This window comes from Ornithorhynchus anatinus, chromosome 8, assembly GCF_004115215.2.
Source record: "Ornithorhynchus anatinus isolate Pmale09 chromosome 8, mOrnAna1.pri.v4, whole genome shotgun sequence".
Lineage (NCBI taxonomy): Eukaryota > Metazoa > Chordata > Mammalia > Monotremata > Ornithorhynchidae > Ornithorhynchus > Ornithorhynchus anatinus.
This window is the reverse complement of record NC_041735.1, coordinates 34,248,177-34,274,809: the sequence shown is the minus strand read 5'-3', so window position 1 is coordinate 34,274,809 and position 26,633 is coordinate 34,248,177. Positions and strand designations below refer to the sequence as shown.

Here is a 26,633-nt window from a genome sequence, read left to right as displayed (position 1 = left end):
AACATGAGCAAGACTGAGCTCCTCATCTTCCCTCCCAAGCCCGGTCCGCTCCCAGACTTCTCCATCACCGTGGATGGCACGACCATCCTTCCCGTCCCGCAGGCCCGCAATCTCGGTGTCATCCTTGACTCGTCCCTCTCGTTCACCCCACACATCCTATCCGTTACCAAGACCTGCCGGTTTCACCTCTACAATATCGCCAAGATCCGCCCTTTCCTCTCCACCCAAACGGCTACCTTACTATTACGGGCTCTCGTTATATCCCGGCTAGACTACTGTGTCAGCCTTCTCTCTGACCTCCCTTCCTCCTCTCTCGCCCCGCTCCGGTCTATTCTTCACTCCGCTGCCCGGCTCATCTTCCTGCAGAAACGATCTGGGCGTGTCACTCCCCTTCTTAAACAACTCCAGTGGTTGCCCATCGACCTCCGCTCCAAACAAAAACTCCTCACTCTAGGCTTCAAGGCTCTCCATCACCTTGCCCCTTCCTACCTCTCCTCCCTTCTCTCTTTCTACCGCCCACCCCGCACGCTCCGCTCCTCTGCCGCCCACCTCCTCGCCGTCCCTCGGTCTCGCCTATCCCGCCGTCGACCCCCGGGTCACGTCCTCCCGCGGTCCCGGAACGCCCTCCCTCCTCACCTCCGCCAAACTGATTCTCTTTCCCTCTTCAAACCCTTACTTAAAAATCACCTCCTCCAAGAGGCCTTCCCAGACTGAGCTCCTCTTCCCCCTCTACTCCCTCTGCCATCCCCCCTTTACCTCTCCGCAGCTAAAGCCTCATTTTCCCCTTTTCCCTCTGCTCCTCCACCTCTCCCTTCCCATCCCCACAGCACTGTACCCGTCCGCTCAACTGTATATATTTTCGTTACCCTATTTATTTTGTTAATGAATTGTACATCGCCTTGATTCTATTTAGTTGCCGTTGTTTTTACGAGATGTTCTTCCCCTTGACGCTGTTTAGTGCCATTGTTCTTGTCTGTCCGTCTCCCCCGATTAGACTGTAAGCCCGTCAAACGGCAGGGACTGTCTCTATCTGTTGCCGACTTGTTCATCCCAAGCGCTTAGTACAGTGCTCTGCACATAGTAAGCGCTCAATAAATACTATTGAATGAATGAATGAATGAATGAATGAATGAAACCCCCCACTGTGAGGCGGTAGGTCCGAAGGCTTTGTGGGGAAACCTCCAGGGGGCTGGGAATGGGGGGCTGGGCCGCTCCCCAACTAAACCCCTGGACACCCTGACTGCCTGGGTATGGGTTTCCAGGCAGGAGGCCGGGAATTGGGGCGCCTGTCTTCTTACCCACAAGCCCCCGGAGCCCCTTGCTGCTAGAGTGTGGGTGCCTGATGGGAGACTGGGAATGGGGGGCTGGTATTCTCACCTTCAAAGTTCTGGACACTGTCTGCTGAGGGTGTGGGTAACTGGGAAAGACCATTCGATTATTGATTTATTGATCGCTCACGGTGTGCAGAGCACTTTACTAAGCATTGGGAATGTACAGTTTGGCAACAGATAGAGACCATTCCTGCCCAACAACGGGCTCGCAGTCTAGAAGGGGGAGACAGACAACAAAACAAAACAAGTAGACAGGCATCAAAATAGATAAAACATCGATCGATTGATCAATAATAATAATAATGTTGGTATTTGTTAAGCGCTATGTGCAGAGCACTGTTCTAAGCGCTGGGGTAGAGAGAACGTAATCAGGTTGTCCCACGTGAGGCTCACAGTTAATCCCCATTTTACAGATGAGGTAACTGAGGCACAGAGAAGTGAAGTGAGTTGCCCCCGGTCACACAGCTGACAAGGGGCAGGGGCAGGATTCGAACCCATGACCTCTGACCCCGAACCCCGGGCTCTTTCCACTGAACCACGCTGCTTCATCAAAATGGATAAACAAAATCATAGACAGATATGCATCATTAATAAAATAGAGTAATAAAGAATATATAATAATAATAATGTTGGCATTTGATAAGCGCTTACTATGTGCAGAGCACTGTTCTAAGCGCTGGGGTAGACACAAGGGAATCAGGTTGTCCCACGTGGGGCTCACAGTCTTAATCCCCATTTTCCAGATGAGGTAACTGAGGCACAGAGAAGTGAAGTGACTTGCCCACAGTCACACAGCTGACAAGTGGCAGAGCTGGGATTCGAACCCATGACCTCTGACTCCAAAGCCCGTGCCCTTTCCACTGAGCCACGCTGCTTCTCTCTATATACCAATAGACACGAGTGCCGTGGGGAGGGGAAGAGGATAGAGCAGAGGGAGGGAGTAGGGGGAATGGGGAGGGGAGGAGGGGCAGAAGGAAAGGGAGGGCTCAGTCTGGGAAGGCCTCCTGGAGGAGGTGAGGTCTCAGTACCAGGCACTGTACTAAGCACTGGGGTAGAAACACACTAATTGCACTGGACGCAATCCAAGTCCCACCTGGGCCTCAGAATCTCAATCCCCATTTTACGGAGGAGGAAACTGAGGGACAGCGAAGTGAAACGACTTGCCCAAGGTCCTACGGCAGCAAGTGGTGGGGCTGGGATTGGTCATTCATTCATTCATTCATTCATTCAATCGTATTGATTGAGCGCTTACCGTGTGCAGAACACTGTACTGAACTCTTGGGAGTGGACAGTACAACAATGTATAGACACATTCCCTCCCCTAGAACACTATTCTAGGCGCTGGCGTAGATAGAAGTTAGGTTGGACACAGTCCCTGTCCCTTATGGGGCTCGCATTCTTAATCCTCATTTTACACGAGGTAACCGAAGCCCAGAGAAATTAAGTGACTTGTTCAAGGTCCCACAGCAGACATGTGGCAGAGCAGAAATTAGAACTCGGGTCCTTTTGACTTCCAGGCAAGTGCTCCATCCCCGATCTCCCTTCTGACCTCGCCGAGCTCAACCCAGACCCCGGTTTGGAGCTGGGGAGGGGAAAGAGCAAGGGGAAGTAGGAGCTCGGTGTGTGTGGGGCTCCTTGGTAGAAAGAGTCAGGGGCTCCCCTCTCTGTCAAGGAGCCCGAAGAAAGCAAAGTTAACAATCGACATAAGTAATGGGGGCCTGAGGGAGGGGTGAAAAGCTGCCAGTGCAAGTATCAGGGCGATGCAGAAAAGAGTAGGAGAAGAGGAAAGGAAGGCTTCACCAGGGAAGGCCTCTTGGAGGAGCTCAGCCTTCAGTAAGGTTTTGAAGGTGGTGAGAGTTTTCATCTGTCGGATATGAAGAGGGAGGGAGTTCCAGGATGGAGTCAGGTCAGGAGCAAGAGGACAGGGAGAGGTAGAAGAAATCGAGGAACGGTGAGTAGGTTGGCATCTGGAGGGGCGAAGTGTGTGGGCTGGGAAAGCACCCGCTTTACTAAGGCGACAACAACGTGTTATCATTCATCCCCTTGCAACGAGGGACGAGGGAGCCCATTCACTCCGAAAAACCTGCTTAATGACTCGCTAGTTGCCGTTTAAGACTTGTGTATTCCCCTCAGATGGGAACTGACAAGTCGCCACCTTCTAGAGGAACCTGTATTGGCCTCTGAATTCTACGGATCAACTGCTGCTGCTCTGACTCTTTTTTTAATGAAATTTGTTAAGCTCTTACTATAGTAATAAGGATGGTAATTGTTAAGCGCTTACTATATGCCCAGCACTGTTCTAAGAACTGGGCAAAATACAAGGTTCTCAGGTTGTCCTAGGTGGGGCTCAATTCTGTAATGCTTGTGGTATTTGTTAAGTGCTTACTACGTGCCAAGCACTGTTCTAAGCGTTGGGAAAGATACAAGGTAATCCCGTCAGACAGTCCCCCACAGGACTGATATTCTAAATATCCTTATTTCCTAGCCCACTTGTCTGCTGGAGACCTTGGGCAAGTCACTTAATTTCCCTGTGACTCAGTTACCTCATCTGTAAAATGGGGATTAAGACTGTGGGTTCTGTGGGGGTTAAGACTCTGCCCCAGGTGGGACACCCTGATTATCTTCTCTCGACCCCAGCGTGTAGAACGGTGCTTAGCACTCAGTAAGTACTTAACAAATACCGTTATTATTATCATTATTATTATTGTTAGACTCTCTGGGAAAGGGGGAGGAGTCGGCTTCGCTGTCGTTCTCCAGTGACACTCTCGCACCATCCCATCTCCCCCTTCTCCCCTTTCCCTAATAACCTGTCTCTCCCATTCCTAGCCCTTCATTTTCAGGAGGAAATTTGTAGATTCCTTGGTTGGTAGAGGTCACGAAATTGATAGCGAACAGAGTGGTGGAAATGTGTCTTTGATTTTTTAACTGTGTGGAAATGAATCATTTGTGTAGGCTGCCCCTCGTCTCCACGGTCACAACGACATTCCCAGGGCCTTGAGTGTCCAGGAGAGTGAAGATATTTGATGCTGCCATGTAAGTATCACGCCTGGACCGCTTGGACATCGAATTTCCTCTCCTCCCACGCCCTTCTGTGTCGCACTTGGATTTGTCCCTTTCATTCACCCCTCTCTCAGCCCCACAGCACTAAAGTGCATATTCATAATTTATTTCTTTATATTAATGTCTGCCTCCCCCTCTCAAATTCCCTGTAGGCAGGGAACGTGTCTTCCAACTCTGTTATATTGTACAATGTCCAGTGCTTTGCACAAAGTAAATGCTCTATGTTAGTCACAAACTTGTTAAACCCCGGGAGATGTCTCGGGGAGGTTCATGCTTCAAAGCCACCCTGAGAAGGTGCTCAGAAGCGGTAAGAAACAGCTTCAATCTTGTAGAGTCAATGTTGTAAGTGAGCGACAAGGAGGTACTCAGAGGCAACAGTTCACAACTCCAGCTCAGGGGTTGGGAACTGCGAAGTTGCAGTGAGGAGATATTCTGAAGGAGCACAACGCACCTTTTATGCTCCAGGGATGGGGGAAGTCACAACAAGGAGGTACTAGGAAGGGACAAATTGTAGGTTCGTTGCCATCGTATAGCAAGGAAAGGCGCTGCATCCGATCAGATGGATGTACTATTTGTTGATTGCAAACTGAGTACTTTCCTCCACCTCCTGAGTCAGCAACAAAGAGCCTTAGGCCCGTGAGGTGGGGAAATGTCCCAGAGTTTCCATAGCTAAAATGCCAAAAAGCCAGGCCTGCTGAGCCTTGTTATTTAATGGTGAAGTTCTGTCCTGCACTCGGCTCCTCCCGCAGCTCTCTCTCTTCAGGCATTTCTGCAGAGGAATGGGGGGTAGAGCAGCAGGGTTGTGGAATCTCAAAAGAATAGGAAAGCCGCTATAAATTCCGTGTATGAATGTGGGTAATTGTTTAGAGCTTACTACGTGTGAAGCACTGTGCTATGCCCTGGAGTAGATAAACAGATAGAGTCCCTTTCCACAAATCTACATCTCTGCCCCTGTCCTCTTCCCCTCCCTTCAGGCTCGTATCTCCTTCTGCCTCCAGGACGTCTCTACCTGGATGTCTTCCCGCCACCTAAAACTCAACATGTCCAAAACTGAGCTCCTTATCTTCCCTCCCAAGTCCTGTCCTCTTCCTGACTTCCCTATCACTGTGGATGGTACGGCCATCCTTCCCGCCTCTCAAGCCTTGACTCGGCTCTCTCATTCACCCCACACATCCAATCTGTCACCAAGACCTGCCGGTGTCACCTTTATAATATCGCCAAGATCCGCCCTTTCCTCTCCACCCCAACGGCTATCTTACTGTTACAGGCTGCCATAATATTCCGGCTGGTTTATTGTGTCAGCCTTCTCTGTGATCTCCCTTCCTCCTGTCTCTCCCCGCTCCGATCTATTCTTCCTTCCGCTGTCCGGCTCATCTTCCTGCAGAAACACTCTGGGCATGTCACTCCCCTTCTTCAAAACTTCCAGTGGTTGCCTATCAACCTCCGCACGAAACAAAAACTACCCACTATGCTACAAGGTTCTCCATCGCCTTGCCCCCTCCTACTTCTCCTCCCTTCTCTCTTTCTACTGCCTACCCCATAGGCTCCACTTTTCTGCCGCCCAACTCCTCACCGACCTCCGTTCTTGCCTATCCCGCCGTCGACCCCTGGCCCACGTCCTCCCGCTGTCCTGGAATGCCCTCCCTCCTCACCTCCACCACATTAATTCCCTTCCCATCTTCAAAACCCTACTGAGAGCTCACCTCCTCCAAGAGGCCTTCCCAGACTGAGCTTCCCCTTTTCCCTCTACCCCCCTGCTCCCCCTCTACCCCCCCTTCACCTCCCTCAGCTAAGCCCCCCTTTTCCCCTCCTTTCCCTCTGCTCCTGCCCCTCTCCCTTCCCCTCCCCTCAGCACTGTGCTCGTCCACTCATTTGTATATATTTTTATTACCCTATTTATTTTGTTAATGAGATGTATATCCGCTTGATTCTATTTATTGCTATTGTTTTAATGAGATGTACATCCCCTTGAGTCTGTTTATTGCTATTATTTTTGTCTGTGTGTCTCCCCCGATTGGACTGTAAACCCGACAGTTGGCAGGGATTATCTCTATCTGTTGCCGATTTGTACATTCCAAGTTCTTAGTTCAGTGCTCTGCACAGAGTAAGCGCTCAGTAAATACTATTGAATGAATGAAGTGGGGCTTCCGGTCCAAGTAGGAGAGCCTGACTTGTTCCCGTTTACCTCTCCCAAGGGTTTAGTTTCCCTGCTTTGTGCTTTTAAGGCGGTCAGGAAAATCACTGAGGATGATGATGTCTCCCACTCCCTGGCACTCCTCCCGCGTTAGACTCATCTCCCACCCCTCCCCTCCCATAACGTCTTCGTGTTGACGATTGCTCACATCACACCTTGGCCATGAAGTGGGGTGGGCGGTGCCTCGAGAACCACCAATAATGATGTGAGAAAACTATAATCCTAAAAATTCGTCATGACATCGCCTTTAATGGCCTTCAGCTCAGTCGATAGCCAACAGTCACCCAGAGAGCTGGGCCACCCGTTTGGATCTGGCTCTCTCCCGGCTGCACGATGACCAGCCTCACTAACCACCTATCCAGCCCGCCAAGGAGCTGTGGGGAATCTGTGTCCCTAGGAAGCAGGAGCGGTGGTCAGAGAGGTCCCGAGATGGCCCCACTAGCCAGCCCTCCTAGCATGGGAATGGGTTCGCCCTTGAAAAGCTGGATCTGCTCTACTGGAATCCGGGAGAAACAGAAACTAGGCTCGGAAAACTCCCCTAAGCCAGAGAGAGATCAATCCCGTTCATTCCTTTTTCCTTCCAGCTCTGACAAGGATGGCCCACAGGCTCCCAAGCGTCACTGGGTCTGGATCTCTTCTCTGGCTGCAGGTAGGTCCAAAGCCGAGCATATGGGCCTCTTCCTCCTTTCCTCCCTCGCTTCATTTGGCTTCATTTTTCTCCCTCATCCATCTCTTCCTCCCCTCCCCTTCCTGTGAACACCAAGCACCTCTCTCCTGCACAAAGCAATAGGGGCTGTGGGTTTCCCCTCTCTCTTTCTCTCTCTGCCTCTCTTTTTCTTTGTGTCTCTGTCTCAACGTCCCTTTCTCTCTCTCATTCCGTCTCTCCCCTTCCATACTTTAATTTAGCTATTTCCTAGCCTTCTACTCTCGGTAGCCCCATTCCTCTGCCTGCCCCAGTCAGGTTTCTCTTATAGTTTCACTTGGGCTCTTCCCAAGACCCTTACAATGCCAATCTCAAAGCCAAGCTTCTTCTTTCAATCTCTTCTTAGTCCTCGGCTTCCTAGATCTGTGCCCAGGCTGCTCCAGACACGCAGCCATCATTCTGTCCTGTTGCTCTTCCCCATCCCTTGCCCCCTACCTCCTCTTTACCCTTGTGGCTCAAGTCCTATTTCCTCCAGAAAGCAACCCACCTGCCGGCCCTCTCCTCCACCTTGTCTCTTTTCCTTTTCTTGTTCCTGCTATATGGAAATGTGTATGGATCTGTTGGTCCAGGACCTGATACTATCTCAGAACGGTTTTTGTATTTTTGAGAAGCAGCGTGGCTTACCCGATAGAGCATGAGCCTGGGAGTCAGAAGGACCTGGGTTTTACTCCCCGTTCTGACCCATGACTGCTGTGTGACCCTGGGCAAGTCACTACACTTCTCTGGGCCTCGGGTACATCATCTGTAAAATGGGGATTAAGACTGTGTGCCCCATGTGGGACAGGGACTGTGTCCAACCTGATTAACTTGTATCCACACAGCACTTAGAACAGTGTTTGGAACATAGTAAGCACTTCATTCATTCATTCAATTCAATCAATAGTATTTATTGGGCACTTACTATGTGCAGAGCACTGTATTAAGCGCTTGGAGTGTACAATTTGGCATCAGATAGAGACAATCCTGCCCAATAACGGGTCCTCACAGTCTAAATGGGGGAGACGGACAGCAAAACAGAACAAAACAAAACGAGCAGTCTAGTGTGGACATCATCAAGATAAATAGAATCATAGAGATATCCACATCATTAGCAAAATAAATAAGGTAATAAATGATATATGCAAATATGCACAGGGCTGAGGGGAAGGGGGAAGAGTGGGGGTGGGAGGGGAAGGGGAGAGCAGAGGGAAAGGGGGCTCAGTCTGGGAAAGCTCCTGGGGGAGGTGAGCCCTCAGTAGGGCTTTGTAGAGGGGAAGAGAGTTAGTTCGGTGGAGGTGAGGAGGGAGGGCATTCCGTATCATAAGAATAATAATGATAATAATGATACTAATAATAATGTTTACCTTCAGATGACAAGGACCGTCATGACGTCTGTTCCCAGGAAGATTGGTTCCATCTTGTCCATCAGAATCCCAGGGCCATCCCAGGTGAGTCCTCCCTTCCTCCCTACTGTTTGGATGACTCGGGAGTGTAGCTGCTTCCTAGGTCACAGGTCCTCGGTGGAAAAGGGGTGTTAGGTTCAAAAGAGTGGGACTCTAAGTCCCGGCTCTCACACCATCCCAATAGGATAATGGAATGTAAGTCAGCAGGCCAGGAGGAATATGTTTTTCTGTCACGTTACCTGGGTAGAAATGCCTTTTGTTTGGCCTTGGGCAAGTCACTTCACTTCTCCATTCTCAGTTTCCACATCTGTAAAATGGGGATTAAGTCTGTGAGCCCTATGCGAGACAGAGACTGTGTCTAACCCGATTTGCTTGTAATAATAGTAATCCTTATGGTACTTGTTTAGTACTTACTCTGTGCCAAGCACTGTTCTAAGCGCTGGGGGAGATACTTGGTAATCAGGCTGTCCCACGTGGAGCTCACAGTCTAAATCTCCACTTTCCAGATGAGGGAACTGAGGCTCAGAGAAGTCAAGTGATTTGCCCAAGGTCACATAGCGGACAGTGGTGGAGCCAGGATTAGAACCCACGACCTCTGACTCCCAAGCCCGGGCTCTTTTCACTAAGCCATGCTGCTTCTCCGATGCGTCTCGCATAATAAGTGCTTAACACATGCCATTATTATTTATTATTGTTATTTTCCTGAGAAAAATGTTTTGGGTGACTCTTTTCAGTATAAACTCTTTCTCCCTTGAGAAGAGTCTAGACGCACTTTGGGATGTGATCAGGTTGTTGTTTTCTTCTCGATAATGCCTGAATTTTGTGTCTCCTCTTCCTGCAGGTTCTCCCGGGTACTCAACCAATCACCGTGAATGAGCTAGAGATGACTTTCCAGAGATTCTTTGTTTCTCAGCGGTCAGGCCTGGAGGTCCCCACACTGGGCTGGATGGATGTCTCCTCCCTGAAGTCGGACCAAGTGATCGATCCATGTCTCCCCACCTTTGCAGCCCGGCCCAGCGCCAGATCTGAGGACTTGGCTCTCATCTCCATGATCTCCTCTTCCCCAGCTGTCTCCATCCACAAGCTGCAGCGCCCTCGACTTCCCAGAAGAAGTTTGGCCCGACCCCTCCGGAGGGCTCGTCGACGCCTGTGCTGGGGTGGATTGCTTGATACTTGCTTAGTCCTTCTCACTCCTTAGTTCCATGGTTTATCTACTAAGCCACACTCCCCAAAAGTCAAGCAGGGACCTTCACTCCCTTGTAAATGGGCCTTCTTGAAACTCCAAGTTCATTCTCCAAATCCTAGTACCTGGGAACCCTGCCCACAATATTTAGTTGATCAGACCGTGGGACCGTGGCCTGGGAGTGAGAAGGCCCTGACTTACTGGATTTAAAGATGTACTTAAGGATTTACAGACTTACTTTACCCTCCTCATTTACTGTATCAGACCATGTCACGCTCTCTGTCCCTGCCCTTTTCTGCACAGCTCATGAACTGAACTAATTTGCAAAGAACTCTAGGGCCTGCAGGGTAGTCACTTCCTGCTCCGCTGTGAACTAACGGCAGATTCCACGGTCCAAGGCTGAAGAGCCAGGACTCTTGAAAGTCTCTCCCTCCCCTGTACCTTCGCTTTTCTTATACAATTCCTGGGTAATTTTGATATCTATACAGATCCAATAGCTCACTGCAAGCCCCTTCTGTTCACCCCAAGAGCCCTGCGAAGCTTTCACACAAGCACACTCAGGATATGATGATAGAACATTATCTGCTCCTGGTGAAGAACTTATCTGGATCACAAAATTGTGTGCTTGAAAAGCAGGGACCGTGTCTACTTACTCTATTGTACTCCAAAGTACATAATAAAGAGCTCTCCACACAGTAAGCACTCAGTAAATACCACTGGTTGAATGATTGGTCTCAAACCCTGGAGATAATCAGGGTTTCCTTAATAATGCTTATAATAATAATAATCATGATAGTATTTGTTAAGTGCTTACTACGTGCCAAGCACAGTTCTAAGCGCTGGGGGAGATACAAGGTAATCAGGTTGTCCTGTGTGGGGCTCACAGTCTTAATCCCCATTTTCTAGATGAGGTCACTGAGGCACAGAGAAGTTAAGTGACTTACTCCAAGTCACACAACTGACAAGTGCTGGAGCCGGGAATAGAACCCACAACCTCTGACTCCCAAGCCTGGGCTCTTGTATTAAACCGCTGCTACAAACATCCTTCCACGGGGAAGCTTTTGACACTGAGATTCCAGGGTGCGATTCTTGCCATCATTATTTAATTCATTCATTCGATTGTATTTATTGAGCACTTCGTATGTGCAGAGCACTGTACTAAACGCTTGGAAATACAATTTGGCAACAGATAGAGACATTCCCTGCCCAACAAGGGGCTCACAGTCTAAAAGGGGGAGACAGACAGTAAAACTAAACAAGTAGACAGGCAACAATACCATCAAAATAGATAAATAGAATCATATACACATCAGTAATAAAATAGTGTAATAAATAATATATACAAATATACACAAGTGCTGTGGGGCAGGGAAGGAGGTAGAGCAGAGGGAGGGAGTGGGGGCGATAGGAAGGGGAGGAAGGGCAGAGGAAAAGGGGGGGCTCAATCTGGGAAGGCCCCCTGGAGGAGGTGAGCCTTTAGTAGGGCTTTGAAGTGAGGAAGTGTGCTAGTTTGGTGGATTTGAGGAGGGAGGACATTCTAGGCCAGAGGGAGGACTTGGGCCAGGGGTTCACAGCGGGGCAGGCGAGAATGAGTCACAGTGAAGAGGTTAGCAGCACCAGAGGAGTAGAGTGTGCGGGCTGGGATGGAGAAGGAGAGAAGAGAGGGGAGGTAGGAGGGGGTGAGGGGATGGAGAGCTTTGAAGCCAAGAGTGAGGTGTTTTTGCTTCATGTGAAGGTTGACAGATTGGAGGTTTTGGAGGAAGGGAGTGACATACCCAGAGAGTTTCTGTAGAAATATAATTCGGGCAGCAGAATGAAGGATGAACTGAAGCTGGGAGAGACGGGGTTGGGAGATCAGAAAGGATGCTGATGCAGTAATATAGTCGGGATAGGATAGCGATTGTACTAACGCGGTAGCAGATTGGATGGAGAGGAAAGGGTGGCTCTTGGTGATGTGGTGAAGGTGAGACCGGCAGGTTTTGGTGACTGGTTGGATATGTGGGGTGAATGAGAAAGCGGAGTCAAGTATGACACCGAGGTTGCGGGTTTTTGAGATTAGAATGATGGGAGTGCCGACCACAGTGATGGGAAAATCAGGAAGAGGACAGGCTTTGGGATGGAAGATGAGGAGCCCAGTCTTGGACACGTTGAGTTTTGGGTGGTGGGAGGACATCCAGGTGGAGATGTCCTGAAAGCAGGAGGATATGTGAGCCTGGAGGGAGGGAGAGTGAGCTCTTCTAAGCAGTGGGAGAGATAAAAATTAATTAAGTAGGACACAGTCCCTACTCCACAAGGGACTCATAATCTAAGTAGGAGGGAGAAAAGGTATTTTACAATTGAGGGAATGAGGCTACGGTGAAGTGAAAGACTTGTTCAAGATCACACAGCAGTTAAGTGGCAGAGCTGGGTTTAGCAAGCAGGACTTCTGAATCGCAGATCCGCTCTCTTTCCACTAGGCTTCTCTGCTTCCCCACATCAAGAGAGATAGAGGGCAGATTCCATGAATGTTCCAGAGAGATCCAGCAAAACATTGTGGGAGTTGCTAGAGCTACTAAAGGGATCTTGGCCATGAAACTGGGAAAGGTTCCAGTGGAGGGTTGTCTGGACAGAAATTCTCGTTGCCGTAATCCCTCCCCCGCCCTCCACCAGTGAAGCCCTGATTTTCTGCAGGGATTGGGTCGAGGAATATACTTCGTTTAATGGTGATATTATTCCCCCAAGAGCTCATTGCTTGTGAAACAGGATCTCCACATGGATTTCAATATCAAAGAGGGCTGGCAGATAGCACTGTGGTCTGAGAGGATTTGAGGGTCCTATTCCCCAGAAAATCAGTTAGGAATTTAATGACCCTTCTGTCACAAGTGAGCAAAACAAAGGGGCTGATAGTGGCATATCCACTGGTCATAAACATGGTAGCATTGAAGACGGCAGCATTATTCTTCATGGATGTCCCTAGAAACAGGGAAGAGACAAGGTCTCCACAGTAGAAGACTACAAAGCAGCTCACCAGTAGCACAATGGTCTGGGTGGCTCGTCTCTCTGGCGATGTTTCGGGGGCTTGGCTGGGGCTGTGAAGATGTTGGACCTGGTGTCTGTGTCGGTGAAGGAGAAGGACCATGTACCCACTGCGGCAGCTCATGAGCCCCAGGGAAAGGATGTCACGGAGAGCCATGAAGGTGAAAATCAGCCCCTGGAGGAGTGTGCTTATGGGCACCATATAACAGTTGGTATCCGTGTTGGTTATATTGGGAGAAGCGAACATTTGGAACAGAAGGTAGGGGCTTATCAGGGAGTTGGGAATCCACAAGATGGCTAAGACTGGGCAGATGGCTTTTGGGATCTGAACCTTGAGCTGGAACAGATAAGAGGTTCTAGGACTGATGGTGATGGTCTGGACCGCGCTCAGGAGGGAGGTGGTGCAGAGGGAGAGGGCCCAGGTGATGCGGTAGACAAAGCCCAAGAGCTTACACTCAGCATCATTCTGGACAAACTCCAGCCCCAACACCCCTGCTGCTATGAGGATACTCCTTGTAAGGAGCATCACGGTGTGGACCAGGGCCAGGTGGATGAGCGTCAGGTCTGTGGGCTTTGGTTTGGAACCCAGGAGGAATGAGGTGAGGTAGAATGTGATGAGTAGAGAGTTCCCCAGGATACCTACTCCAGTCTGGGAGAGGAAACACATTCCCAGAGCCACATCAACAGCCATCGCTTCCCGATACAAATTTCTGCAAGACCACTGGAGAAATCAGGATGGACCAGAGACATGAGAATTAGCAACAGAACATGAAAAAAAGACTTGCAAAGGATCTAAAATGAATCGAGTATGTCAGTCAGATTGATAGGGAATAGTCAGGTTTCCACAGTCCATTTTGATAAACCCCAGGTTTCAAAAGACTTTTGAACTTCTCACCATATTATGGCCACCTCTTACCTGACCTCTACATACTGAATGGTCAATTGGAAGAATTCCAGCACATGAGTAGAATGCAGTGATGGTTAACACGCACTTAGAACAGGGCAGTAAATGCTCAACCGATACCATTAATTGATTTACTAATTAACACAGGCAATGTTGTCTTTCTCCCAGGAGACAGTAGTTTTCTATGGGCCTACACTTTATCGCAACCCCTCAAACATTTATTGTTAGAGAAGGGGCTGAGCAATCTTGAGGGGAAAAAGGATAGGTGAATTCTTTTCTCCGTTGAGGCCTGGAGGTTAGGATCCCTGAGGAGTGAGGCTCCCATCCCTGGCTTTTTTTCCTGGGCCTCAAGAAATCAGGAGAGGGTAGACCTCCGACCTGGGATTCCTGGAGAGGCTGAAGGGCAATAATTAGAAAGCCCGATGCCTACAGGAAAGTAGGGTCCTGGGGAAGGGAAATGTATGAAAGGAAAGATCAAGGCATTTTTATTTCGCATTAACTAATTCATCTGTTAAAGATCCTGTCGATTCAAGTGTTAAAAATCCAGAATCATTGTAACCTCTCCTTGTAGCTGGGTGTTGGAGGGACAAATTTGCCTAGAACACCAAGGGAGGGGGGTGAAGAGCCGGGAGGGTGACTGACAGGACTCAGAATGATCCCACTGCAGTTTGGAGGCTTATATGACATTCTGTCCTGTTCCTGGAAGGGAAACAGGAGAGGGCCTTAGGATGCAGTTGACGTAACACGTGGTCCGACCCCTCCTAAAGTGACTCTAGGGCCAAATTTTCATCCAGGGGAAGCGCTGAGGAGATCCCAGTGATCACATAGAGATGAAAGTGTGATTCACTTGTCTAGTTTTTGAGACGCAGTGTACTAAGTTTAAGATGCACCACGAGTCAGATAATATGACCAAAGTTAGGAATTTGACATTGAATGTGATGTCCTTCTTCTTCCTTAGTGTCTAGGATACCCTCATTCGAATGACTTAGCCTCAAATGTGGTCAAAATAATCAACTGACAGGCCATTTGGAAATCAAAAGATTCATTTGAAGAGCAGTGCTGTATGGCAGCTGCAGCCATGGGTCAGGGGTATTTTGAGCCAAAACCCCACTATTTGGCTCCGAGGGCACAGAATAGTCCCACCTCTGTGAACGGCATGGTGATTGTCCCAGCCTAAGGAGGGACCATAAGGAGAGAAGCAGTGTGGCCAAGGGGAAGAAGCGCAGGCTAGGGAATCTGAGAATCTGGGTTTTAATTGGAAAGTCACTTCAATTTTGTAAGACTCAGTTCCATCATGTTTAAAATGGGGTTTGAGACCATGAGGCCCACATGGGATATGGACTGTGTCCCACCTGATTAACTTGTATCTATTTCAGAATGTAGTAGAGTGTCTGACACACATTAAGCACTTCAATAACATTATCAAATTAACCTTGGCCCAAGCTAAACTGCCAGGGAGTGTCTGTGTGGACACGTGGACACGGACCCTTGATTTATCAGCAGTCTACAGACCTCTGGAGCCTGGGGCAGTATTCACGCTCTCACAGTGTTTTTAGGATGGGGAGACATGGGCATGTTTGAAGGCAGAGCGGAAGAAGCCATTAGAGAGCGAGTGGTTAAAGATAGACGTTAAGGAGGGGAGCAGGGAAGGGGCGATGGTTTTTATAAGGTGAGCGGGAATGGGGTCCGAGGCACAGGTGGAGGGGATGGCACTTGCGAGGAGGGAGGAGATCTCCTCTGAGGATACTGCAGGGAAAGATGGGAAAGTCGGGGAGAGGGTTGGGGTTCGGGGGGAGGCAGAAGGGGAAGGGGTGACATTGGGGAGCTCAGACCTGATTGTGTTAATTTTCGTGTTGAAGTAGGTGGCCAGATCGTTGCGGGTGAGGATGGGGGAGGGGGAGGAACAGGGGGCCTGAGGAGAGAATTAAAGGTCCGGAACAATTGGCGGGGGTGACGGGCATGGGTGTCAATGAGGGAAGAAAAGGAGTTTTGCCTGGCGGAGTAGAGGGCAGAGTTAAGGCAGGAAAGGATAAAGTTGAAATGGATAAGGTTGTCTTGGTGCTTAGACTTTCGCCAGCAGCGCTCAGCAGCTCCAACATAAGAGCATAGGAGGCGGACAGAGGCAGTGACCAGGTCTGTGGGTTAGTGGAGCGAGAGCAGCGGAGGGAAAGAGGGGCGATTGAGTTGAGATGAGTAGAGAGAGTGGAGTTAACAGCGGTAAGCTGATCATCGACAGTGGGAAGAGAGGATAGGGAGGCCAGGTGGGGAGAGATGCTTTTGGAGAGATGGATGGGATCAAGAGAGCGGAGGTCTCTGTGGGGGAGTAGTACAGATTTGCAGGAGGAGAGAGTGTGAGAGGAGGCAGGTGAGAAGGTTATGGTCTGAGAGAGGGATTTCAGAGTTGGTGAGGGAGGAGATAGTGCAGCGATAGGAGATGATGAGATCGAGGATGTGACCAAGTTGGTGACTGGGTGAGGTATGGTGGAGCAGGAGGTTGGCAGAGTCGAGGAGCGATAGCAGGCGGGGGCCAGAGGAGTCACGGGGTACATCCCTGTGGATGTTGAAATCTCCGAGGATCAGAGTGGGCAGAGAAAAGGAGAGAAGGAAGGTGAGAAAGGGGTCAAGGTGGTTGAAGAAGTCGCTGGTGGGACCAGGAGGGCGGTAGATGATGACTACAAGTATCTGGATGGGGTGGTAGAGGCGAATAATATGGGCTTCAAAGGAGGAGAAGGAGAAGGAAGGCGGGGAGGGATAGTGCGGAAGCGGCAACGGAATGAGAGAAGGAAGCCGACGCCTCCTCCCTTTCCGGTGAGTCTGGGGGAGTGGGAGAAGGAGAGACCTCTGATGGAGAGAGCACCGGAGGCGACCATGTCTTTACGAGTGAGGCAGGTCTCCGTAAGGGCGAGGAGGAGGAGAGAGCGGGAAAGGAAAAGGTCAAGGATGATATGTAGTTTACCTGTAATGGAGCGGGGCTTCCAGAGGCCACACTTGAAAGTAACTGTGGGTGCGCGTGGGGGAGAGCGGGGGGAGAGGTGGGTTTGGATGGGAACGAGGTGGCGGGGCCCTGGATGGGGAGAGGAGGAAGAGGAGTGGTGGTGGGACAGGAGGACTGGGATGGGACGTGGGCGGGGAAGAGGGAATGGGGGAGAGTGGGAGGAGGGTGTTTGGTCGGGTGGAGCATATGGGGAGGGGGAAGAGGGGTGGTGCTGGTAAAGTGGGGTTCTAGGGTGGGGGAGAGGAACGGGGGAGGAGGTAGAGAAGAGAGTGGGAAAGAGCTGGGCGAGAGAGCAGAAGTGGACCAAGAGGATTGGGAGGGGCAGGGGGGAGGAGGGGGAGTGGAAGGACATGGTGAGGCCAAAGAGGTAGGTGATGGCACTGAGAACAATTAACAGTAACATGCGAAAGCATTAATATAGTAACATGATACAATAAAATATTATTAATAAGCAGGTGATAACCAGGGTCAGGTGTTGACTAAGGGTCGACCTGATCGAAATCTAAGTCAAAAGGCTAGCAGCAAGGAGAGTCCTGGGACTCATGGTCCAAATGTCTCTGAGGCGGTGGAGGGAGCCCTGAGGATGTCTGATGTGGGTTGCGGGTGTAGGTGGCGGCTAAACCCGTAGGTGGAGAAAGTGATTGAAGATACATTCAGGAGCAGTCAGCGCTTTCAGTACAGCCAACCCATCTGCTAGAGGGTAGAGGGACCAAGGAAGGATGGGAAATCTGCCTTAGTCTGGCGAGGGTGCCGGGGTAGTGTCATTCTCAGGGTTTAGGGAAATGACCACTTCTAACAGTCATGTTTCCTACTGATTTTGTTGACCACCCCTTTCCTGGTTCAGTTCTACATGACCCCTTTGGCTCACATAAAAAGATGATCTCCTCTCCTTTCCGGCCATGGAGTCAGCAAGAAGGAGAAACTCACCGTGCAACCATTTGATTCCAGAACAGAACGTCTGTTGGCGTTGGGTTGTGGCCAGGTGCATTTTTATAGGGAAGGATTTCATGTGCTCGTCTCCCTCCAGGCCAGTGATTTTCTTTTCGCTAGCAGGATCCTGACATCGTGAGGAATGAGCAGAAGATGGGGACTCCCCAGTGTCTAGAAACCACCTGTGTCGGCGCATTAGAGCAACCGGCACGACACAGCAGGGCCACAGATCTTCTGGCTTCCTGAACCAGATCATCATAAAAACAAGCATCGTAATTATAACAATAATAATACTACTGATAATTATCATGACATCTGTTATGCTCTTTCTACGTTCCAGGCACTGCATTAAGTGCTGGGTAGATACCAAGAACAGACACCACTCATAACCCTCGCAGGACTTGCATTCCAAGTAAGAGGAAATACAGCGATTGAATCCTCATTTTACGGATGTGTAAATTGAGGCTTATAGAAGTTAAGTGATTTGTCCAAGGTCACACAGCAGGAAAACAGCAGGGTCAGGATTAGAATCCGGGTCCCCTAACTCCCAGGTCTGGCCTCTTTCCACTAGGGAACTCCCCTTTACATAGATTAAGCATTCAGTAAGTACCACTGATGGGTTGATTAACTGAGTGTGAAACTTGTAATCAGTCAATACAGCAGATCTGAGACACTAATTCTCTAATTCCTCACAACGCAGATATACATGCATATTATACTGACATTATTAATGCACTCATCAATTTATACTTACCTATAAATATCTCAAAGGGATAGAGATATGTGAATGTGCATAGAAACCTACATGCAACAGTATATTAGAGAAACACCGTGGCTCTGTGGAAAGAGCCCGGGCTTGGCAGTCAAAGGTTGTGGGTTCTAATCCCGACTCTGTCACTTAATAGCTGTGTGACTTTGGACAGGTCACTCGACTTCTCTGGGCCTCAGTTCCTTCATCTGTAAAATGGGGATGAAGGCTATGAACCAGGAGGTGTGGGGGTGTGTATGGAGATTTAAAAAGAGAGAGAATATATTCCTATTTCTCTGAGAGATAATGAGGTAGAACAGCATGAAGTAATACACTTGCAGCCAAACTGAAGATCCACAGAGGGGTAGCCGAGTCCAAACTTCCCTATGGCCGTGTCGCATGGTCCTTCCATAAGTGGCTTGTCCAACTTCTTGAGCAGTTGCGTATAATGTCTGAACGATACTCAACATCAACATCGGGAAGCCGTATGGCCCAGTGGAAAGATCCCGGGTTTGGGAATAGCGGTCCCGGGTTCTAATCATGGCCCTACCATTTGTCTGCTGAGTGACCCTGGGCAAGGCACTTAACTTCTGTGTACCTCAGTTTCCTCAGCTGTAAAATAGGGGTTAGAGCTGTAAGCCCCCTGGGTTACATGGACTCTGTCCAGCTGGATGTTTTTTACATCTACCTCACTGCTTAGTACAGTTCCTGGCATATGGAAAACACTTAACAAATGCTATTTTTTTGTGTCAATAAGTGATCACAAACACCAAAGCCATCAAACTATAATATTTTTATTCATTCATTCATTCATTCATTCATTCATTCGTATTTATTGAGTGCTTACTGTGTGCAGAACACCATACTAAGCACTTGGAATGTACAACTCGGCAACATATAGGGACATTCCCTGTCCACCAAGGGGCTCACAGTCTGAAAGGGGGAGACAGACAGCAAAACAAAACCAGTAGTCAGGCATCAATACCATCAAAAGAGATAAAATTATAGATATATAAATGTCATTAATGAAATAGAGTGATAAATAATATATACAAATATGCACGAGTGCTGTGTGGAGGAGAAGGGAGTAGAGTAGAGGGAAGGAGCAGGGGGAATGGGGAGGGAAGAAGGGGCAGATGTAAAGGGATGGTACAGTCTGGGGAGGCCTCCTGGAGGAGGTGAGCTCTCTGTAAGGCTTTGAAGAGGGGAAGAGAGTTAATTTGGCATATGTGACAAGGGAGGACGTTCCAGGTTAGTGGTAAGGCATGGGGGTCGATGGTGGGATGGGGAAGAACGAGCCCCAGTGAGGAGGTTAGTGGCTCCAGTGAAGCAGCATGTACGGAACGGGCAGTAGGAGGAGAGAAGGGAGGAGAGGCAGGAGGGTGCAAGGGGATGGAGAGCTTTAAAGCCAAGAGTGAGGAGTTTTTGCTTCATGCTAAGGTTGATAGGCAACCACTGGAGGGTTTTGAGGAAGGGAGTGACATGCCCAGAGCATTTCTGTGGAAAGATAATCTGGGTAGCGGAGTGAAGTATAGACTGGAGCCGGGAGAGACAGGAGGATAGGAGATCAGAGATGAAAAATATTTTTCTTGCTATGTGCCAAGCACTGTTCGAAGCACTGGAGGAGCTACAAGGTAATTCAGTTGTCCCACTTGGGGCTCACAGTCTTCATCCCCATTTTACAGCTGAGGTCACTGAGGCCCAGAGAAGTGAAGTGACTTGCCCAAAATCAGTCAGCCGATCAGTGGCAGAGGTGGGATTAGAACTCACGACTTCTGACTGAGAGATGGTCAATCAATCAATCCATCAATTGTATTTATTAAGCACTTATTCTGGGCAGATCACTATATTAAGAGCTTGGGAGAGTACAGTGTAACAGAAACATTCCCCAGCCACAGTGATCTTACAGTTTAGCAGCTGAGACAGACAGACATTGATATAAATAAATGAATTACAGATATATGTATAAGTGCTATGGGGCTGAAGGTGTCTGGTAAATAAAGGGAGCAAATTAAGGCGACACAGATGTAAGGGGAAGAAAAGGAAATGTGGGCTTAGTCAGAGAAGGCCTCCTGGAGGGTAAATGCCTTCAATATGGCTTTGATGTGTGTGTTGGAAATGAAAAGTGAGAGCATTCCAGGTCAGAGGCAGGATGTGGGTGAGAGGACGGTTTTGAGAGGCTTAAGATCAGAGTAGAGGAAGTAAGTTGGCCTTAGAGGAGCATCTTGTGCGGGCTGGACTGTAGTAGGAGAGCAGTGAGATGAGTAAGGAGGGGGCAAGGTGATTGAGTACTTTAAAGCCATCAATAAGGAGATTCTGTTTGACGTGGAGGTGGATGGGCAACCACTGGAAGTTCTTGAGGAGTAAGGAAATAAGGAATGAATGATTTTGTAGAAAAGTGATACAGGAGAGTGGAGAGAGACAGGAGCCAGGGAGGTCTGCAAGGAGGCTGATAGAGTAATCAAGGTGGGATAAATGAGTGCCTGTATGAACATGGGCGTGGATTGGATGGAGAAGAAAGGGCAGATTTTAGTGGTGTTGTGAAGGTCAACCCAACAGGATTTAGTGATAGATTTGGTATGTGTATTGCATGAGAGAAATAATTCATGGATAAAGCTCAAGTTACTGGCTTAGGAGGCAAGAAGAATGGTAGTGCTGTCCACAGTGATAGGAAAGTCAGGGATAGGACAGGGTTTGTGAGGGAAGATATTGAATTAATTTTGGACGTGTTTAGTTTATTGGTGATGGCAGGACATCTAAGGAGATATGTCCTGAAGTCAGGAGTTAATGAGAAACTGCAGGGAGGGAGGAGATGAGGAATGGAGGTATAGATTGGGGAATCATCCGTTGGCAGTTGGTAGTTGAAGCCGTGACAGTGAGTGAGTTCAAGGGAGTGGGTGTAGATGGAGAATAGAAACGAATCCAGAAATGAAACTTGAGGGACCCTCATAATTAGGGGATGGGAAGCGGAAGAGGAGATTGTAAAAGAGACTGGGGAAAAGTGCCCAGGGAGATGGAGGCAGAAGCGGGACAGGAAAGTATTAGGGAAGCTGAGATTGGAAAATATTTTCAGGTGAAGGGGGTGGTCAAAGTGTCACTGGCAGTTGCCACTGGGAGGAGGATTAGGATGGAGTAGCGGCCTTTGGATATGGCAGGAGGGTGATCTTCTCTGACCTTTGAGACAGCGGTGCCTGTAGAGCGAAGGGGAGAGAAGCTAGATTGGAGGGGTTTAAGGCGAGAACTGGAGGAGAGGAACTCGAGACATCTGGCATAGAAAACTCGCTTATGGAGTTTGAAAGGAAATGGTAACAGGGGGCTGGGGGGATGGCTGGTTGGAGCCATGGGGTCAAGAGAGGGTTTTTTTAGGATAAGGGAAACATGGGCATGTTTGCAAGCAGTGGGGTAGGAAACCACTGGAGAGTAAACAGATGAAGATGGCAGTCAAGGAGAGAAGGAGGGAGGGGGCAAGTGGTTTTGAGAAGATGTGAAGGGATGGGATCGTTCGAGCAGGTGGAGGTGGTGGATTTTGAGAAAAGACAGGAGATCTCCTCTTGAGATACACCTGGCAAAGATGAGAGAGTTGAAGAAGGGGCAGAAGGAGGGAGGGACCGGAGGGGATCAAAGGGAGACGTAGGGAGGTCATGCCTGATAGTTTCAATTTTCTCAAGAAAGTAGGTAGCCCAGTCATTAGGGGCAGGACATGGGGGAGGCAGGGACAGGGGATTTGAAGAGGGAGTTCGATTTCTGGAACAACTGACTCGCGGCAGTGATCTATTTGGTACTGCCACTCTGATTCATTGAGCCCCCAAACAAATGCCGATTTTCTATTGTGAGAGCACTGCTGAATGGAGAGGGGTAGGAATGACTGATTCATTCTTAGGTTTCATTCATTCGAAAGTATTTACTGTACAGAACAATGCTTAGGAAAATGAAAAAAGTAAAAGTCAGTCTGTGCCTTCAAAGAGTGTATAAGTCTAATGTGGGGAGACCAAAAGACATAAATTGAGGAATGGAGTGATATTCATTTGTAATGTCATCTATATGGTAAATAATGACTAGTGTTCAACATATAGATATAGTTGTATACATCTATACAACTAGTTCGTTGTATAGATCTACACTAGCTGTAGTGTGGCCAAGTGGAAAAAGCATAAGTCTGGGAAACAGAGGACCTGGGTTTTAATCCAGGCTCTACGTATTACCTGGTTTTTGACCTTGGGAAAGTCACTTAATTTTTCTCTGTCTCGTTTCATCATCTGCAAAATGGGGATTCAATATCTGTTCTCACTCCTATTCAGACTGGGAGCCCCTCGTGGAATCTGATGATCTTGGATCTACCCATAGTAAACATAGTAAACTCTTTGCCAATACTACAATTATTATTATCATCATTATTATCATTGTTATTATTATCTTTAGATACTCAATGCAAGGCAGAATTATTCATACAAGGTGCATAATTTATATATCAATGATGGTGGATTATAAACCAATATTAAATTACCGATTCAACAATTTGTGGTATCAGTGTTCACACTATGTAGCTAAAAATGGTACTTGAAAGGGAAGCCTCAGGCTCCTCTCTGCTCTGGGCAACAGAGTAGGTGCTCAGAACAATGATCCAGGTAGCAGAGTGTATTGAAGAATTTTGAAGCCCTGAGTGCTTACCACAGTGCTTGGCATGTAGTAGGCTCTAAATAATAACCTGACTAACTAATTTAGAATGAAAAGTTTGGAAGCATGGAGACAAGTGTGGAGGTCCATGAGTAGAATAGTCCACAGGGGAGGAAAGTTTGTTGCGGGGATATTGCCATGAAGTTGGAGAGGAAACGGCCGATACAAAATATCAGATTTGGGGTTTTCTCATCTCCCTTGGAAATTCTTAGCTGCTTTTGATTCTGAGATGAATCTCTCGGGTTTTGTCCATGAGATTGTCTTAATATTGCCCAAAGAGCAGTGGTGAAAAGAATGCATTTACCTCACATCTGCACACTCACGGGATTGATACCTATGGATATTCTTAGGTGTGGGTGTCCTAGGGGAAGGAACATGCATAATAGGTAGGGCACAGGCCGGGGAGTCAGAAGGTCAAGAGTTCTTATCCTGACTCTGCCACATGATCTGCTGTGTGGCCTTGGGCAAGTTACTTTACTTCTCTGTGTCTCCGTATGATGGGGACTAAGACACGGAGAGCCCCATGCTGGACACAGACTGTGTCTATCCTGATTCGTTCATTTATTCATTAAGTGGTATTTTTTGAGCATTTAATGTGTGGAGAGGACTGTACCGAGTGCTTGGAAAGTACAATTCGGCAACAGATAGAGAAAATCCCTACCCAACAATGGGCTCACAGTCTAGAAATTTGCTTGTATCCATCCCAGTGCTTAATATAGTGCCTGACACATAGTAAAGTACTTAACAAATATCACAATCACTGTTATTATCATTATTATTATTATCCCTATCTTTGCTAAACTCTTTGTCCCTGTATCCTGCTTTAAATAAGAAAAATGGGGAAAATGACAAAGAATGAGGAGAAATGAGGGAGTAAGAAAATCTGGTCACACCATGGGTCTCAAGTGGTTTCTGTAATAATAATAATAATAATAATACTATAATTATGGAGATGATAATGATATGGTCTTTGTTAAGTGTTTCCTCTGGGTCAGACACTGTGCTAAATGCTGTTAGGTACAAGTTAATCAAGTTCGGCACAGTCTCTGCCTTACACAATCTACGGTGGAGGGAAAAGTGATATTGAATCTCCATTTTACAGTGGAGGAAACAGAGGCTTAGAAGTGCTAAGTGACTTATCTAATTACACACATCGTGAGTGTCGGAGCTGTGATTAGAGTCCAGGACCTCTGAATGCCGGCCCGGTGTCCCTTCCATTAGGCCAAGCTGCTATCCAGCTAAAGATCATCTGAGGAGACAGAACGTGCTGTGCACAGATCCAGCCATCCAACGAGACATAAAGCTGTAGCAAAGCAAAATAGGAGATGGAGGGACCGTAGTCAGGAGTCGGGGAGCTTCCCGAGGAGGGATGTCTCCAGTAGAAATTATCAGTGCTGCAAACCCTCAGCCACTACTGAAACCCTGATTATCTCCAGAGACTATGGCTAGGAACATCCTTGGTTTAAAAGTGATATTGCTCTACCATGTTCTCCCTTGTTCGAGACACAAGATCGTCACTGGGTTCCCATATCAAAGGGGGTTTACAGATAGATACATGGTCTGAGAAGATCTTGGGGTATTATTACCCAGAAAATCACTTAAGAATTTGATGACTCTTGTGTCACAAGTGAGCAAGACAAAAGGGCTGACAGTGGCATGAACCACTGACCACAAACATGTTAATATTCAAGAGGGTGACATTATTCTTCATGGATGTCTCTAGAAACAGGGAAAGGAAAAAGTCTCCACAGTAGAAGACTACAAAGCAGCTCACAAGCAGCACAATGGTCTCAGTGGCTCGTCTCTCTGGTGATGTTTTAGGGGCTTGGCCGGGACTATGGAGATGCTGGACCTGATGCCTGTGTCGATGCAGGAGGAGGACCATGTAGCCACTGGAGCAGCTCATTAGCCCCAGGGAGAGGATGTCACGGAGAGCCATCAGGATGAGAATCAGCCCCTGGAGGAGAGTCCTTCCAGGGACGGCGTAACAGTTGCTCTCAGTGGAGGTTGCATTACGTGAAGCAACCACTTGGTACAAAAGGTTGGTGCTTATCAGCAGGTTGGGAATCCACAAGATGGCTAAGACTGGGAGGATGAAGTTTGGGATCTGAGCCTTGAGCTGGAACAGATAGGAGGTACTAGGACTGATGGTGATGGCCTGGAGCATGCTCAGGAAGGAGGTTGTGTAGATGGAGACACTCCGGGTGCTGCGATAGACATAGGCAAACAACTTACATTCAGCATTGGTCTGTAAAAGCCGCAGCCTCAATATTCCTGCTGTTCTGGTTATCCACCTTGCAAGGAGCATCGTGGTGTGGACCAGAGCTAGGTGAATGATGACCAGGTCTGTGGGCTTTAGTTTGGAACCCAGGAGGAACGAGGAGAAGTAAAGCATGTTGAGAAGGGAGTTCCCCATGATACCTACTCCAGTCTGGGAGAGGAAAAAGACTTCCTGAGCTACATCAGTGTTCATCGCTTCCTCATTTAAATATCTGCAGCAACACTGGCAGAAGAAGGATAGGTCAGAGATTGTGAGAATTTCATTCCTGGAACTGAAAGAAAATTAGCAAAGGATCCAGAAAGAAATGAGTATTTCATCCAATTATCAGGGAATGATAATGTTGCGCAGTTATGCCACAATCCATTTGCATGTAAACCATTGTTATAAGAGGCCCTATGAAAATCTAAATCTACATGTTTCATCTAACTCCAGCCAATGTGTAGGGCTTAATTTCCCCTTAACAGGTAGCATGTTGACTTACCCCCAGGAGAGAGTGATTTTCCATGGGCCTCCTGGGCCTAAATCCTCTTACAGACTGCACTGGTGTGGCCAGGCTGAGACAGTCACTCAGACTAAACTCACATAAAGTGGTCAGAGGGGCAGACTCTCAGAAGTTGCTAGAACTAATAGAAACTCACTCCTGATGACCTCCTCCCTGAGGGGCAGGTAACGGATTTCAATGAAAGGTAAGAGGGGAGATGTAACTTAGTAAAATGGTGAGAGCCATCTCAGGGGACAACTGAGACAAGAGAAAGGGTCTGATAAATTGGTATGCCCCTCAAGCATTTTGAGTTAGAGATGGGAATGAGCAATCCTGGGGAGACAGGGAATAGGAGAAATGGTTAAGAGATTAAGAGCCCTGAGGAGTCAGGCAACTATCAGAGGGGCAAGAAAGAGATCATGTGAACCGGAAGGCCTTTTGTCCTGTTCTCAGAATATCCTGACAGAAGAATCACGAGAGGGGGGACCTGAGACCTGGAATTCCTTGAGGAGTCTGAGTGGCAAGGACCAGAGAGCACGATGCAAACATGAAACGTAGGGTCCTGGGGAAGAGAAATGAGATATAAGCTCATTGTGAGCAAAGAATATTTTGCCACCTCTCTTGTCTTATACACTGCCAAGTGCTTAGTACAGTGCTCTGTACATAGTAACCACTTGAGAAAAACCGCTAATGATGAGGTAAGCCCAAGACATTTTCTACAGGAATTATTTTGTATTGGCCAATTCTTTTGT

At 48.2% G+C, this 26,633-nt stretch overlaps 1 protein-coding gene and 1 pseudogene across 1 annotated transcript; both read right to left on the bottom strand.

Annotated features, from left to right (window-relative positions):
- Positions 1–12,617: 12,617 nt before the first annotated feature.
- On the bottom strand, positions 12,618–13,559 carry ORNANAV1R3152 (vomeronasal 1 receptor ornAnaV1R3152). The gene has a single exon (XM_029071434.1). The coding sequence runs from the start codon at positions 13,557–13,559 to the stop codon at positions 12,618–12,620; it is 942 nt and encodes a 313-aa protein (XP_028927267.1).
- ORNANAV1R-PS3480 (vomeronasal 1 receptor ornAnaV1R-ps3480 pseudogene) lies at positions 24,650–25,592 on the bottom strand (annotated as a pseudogene).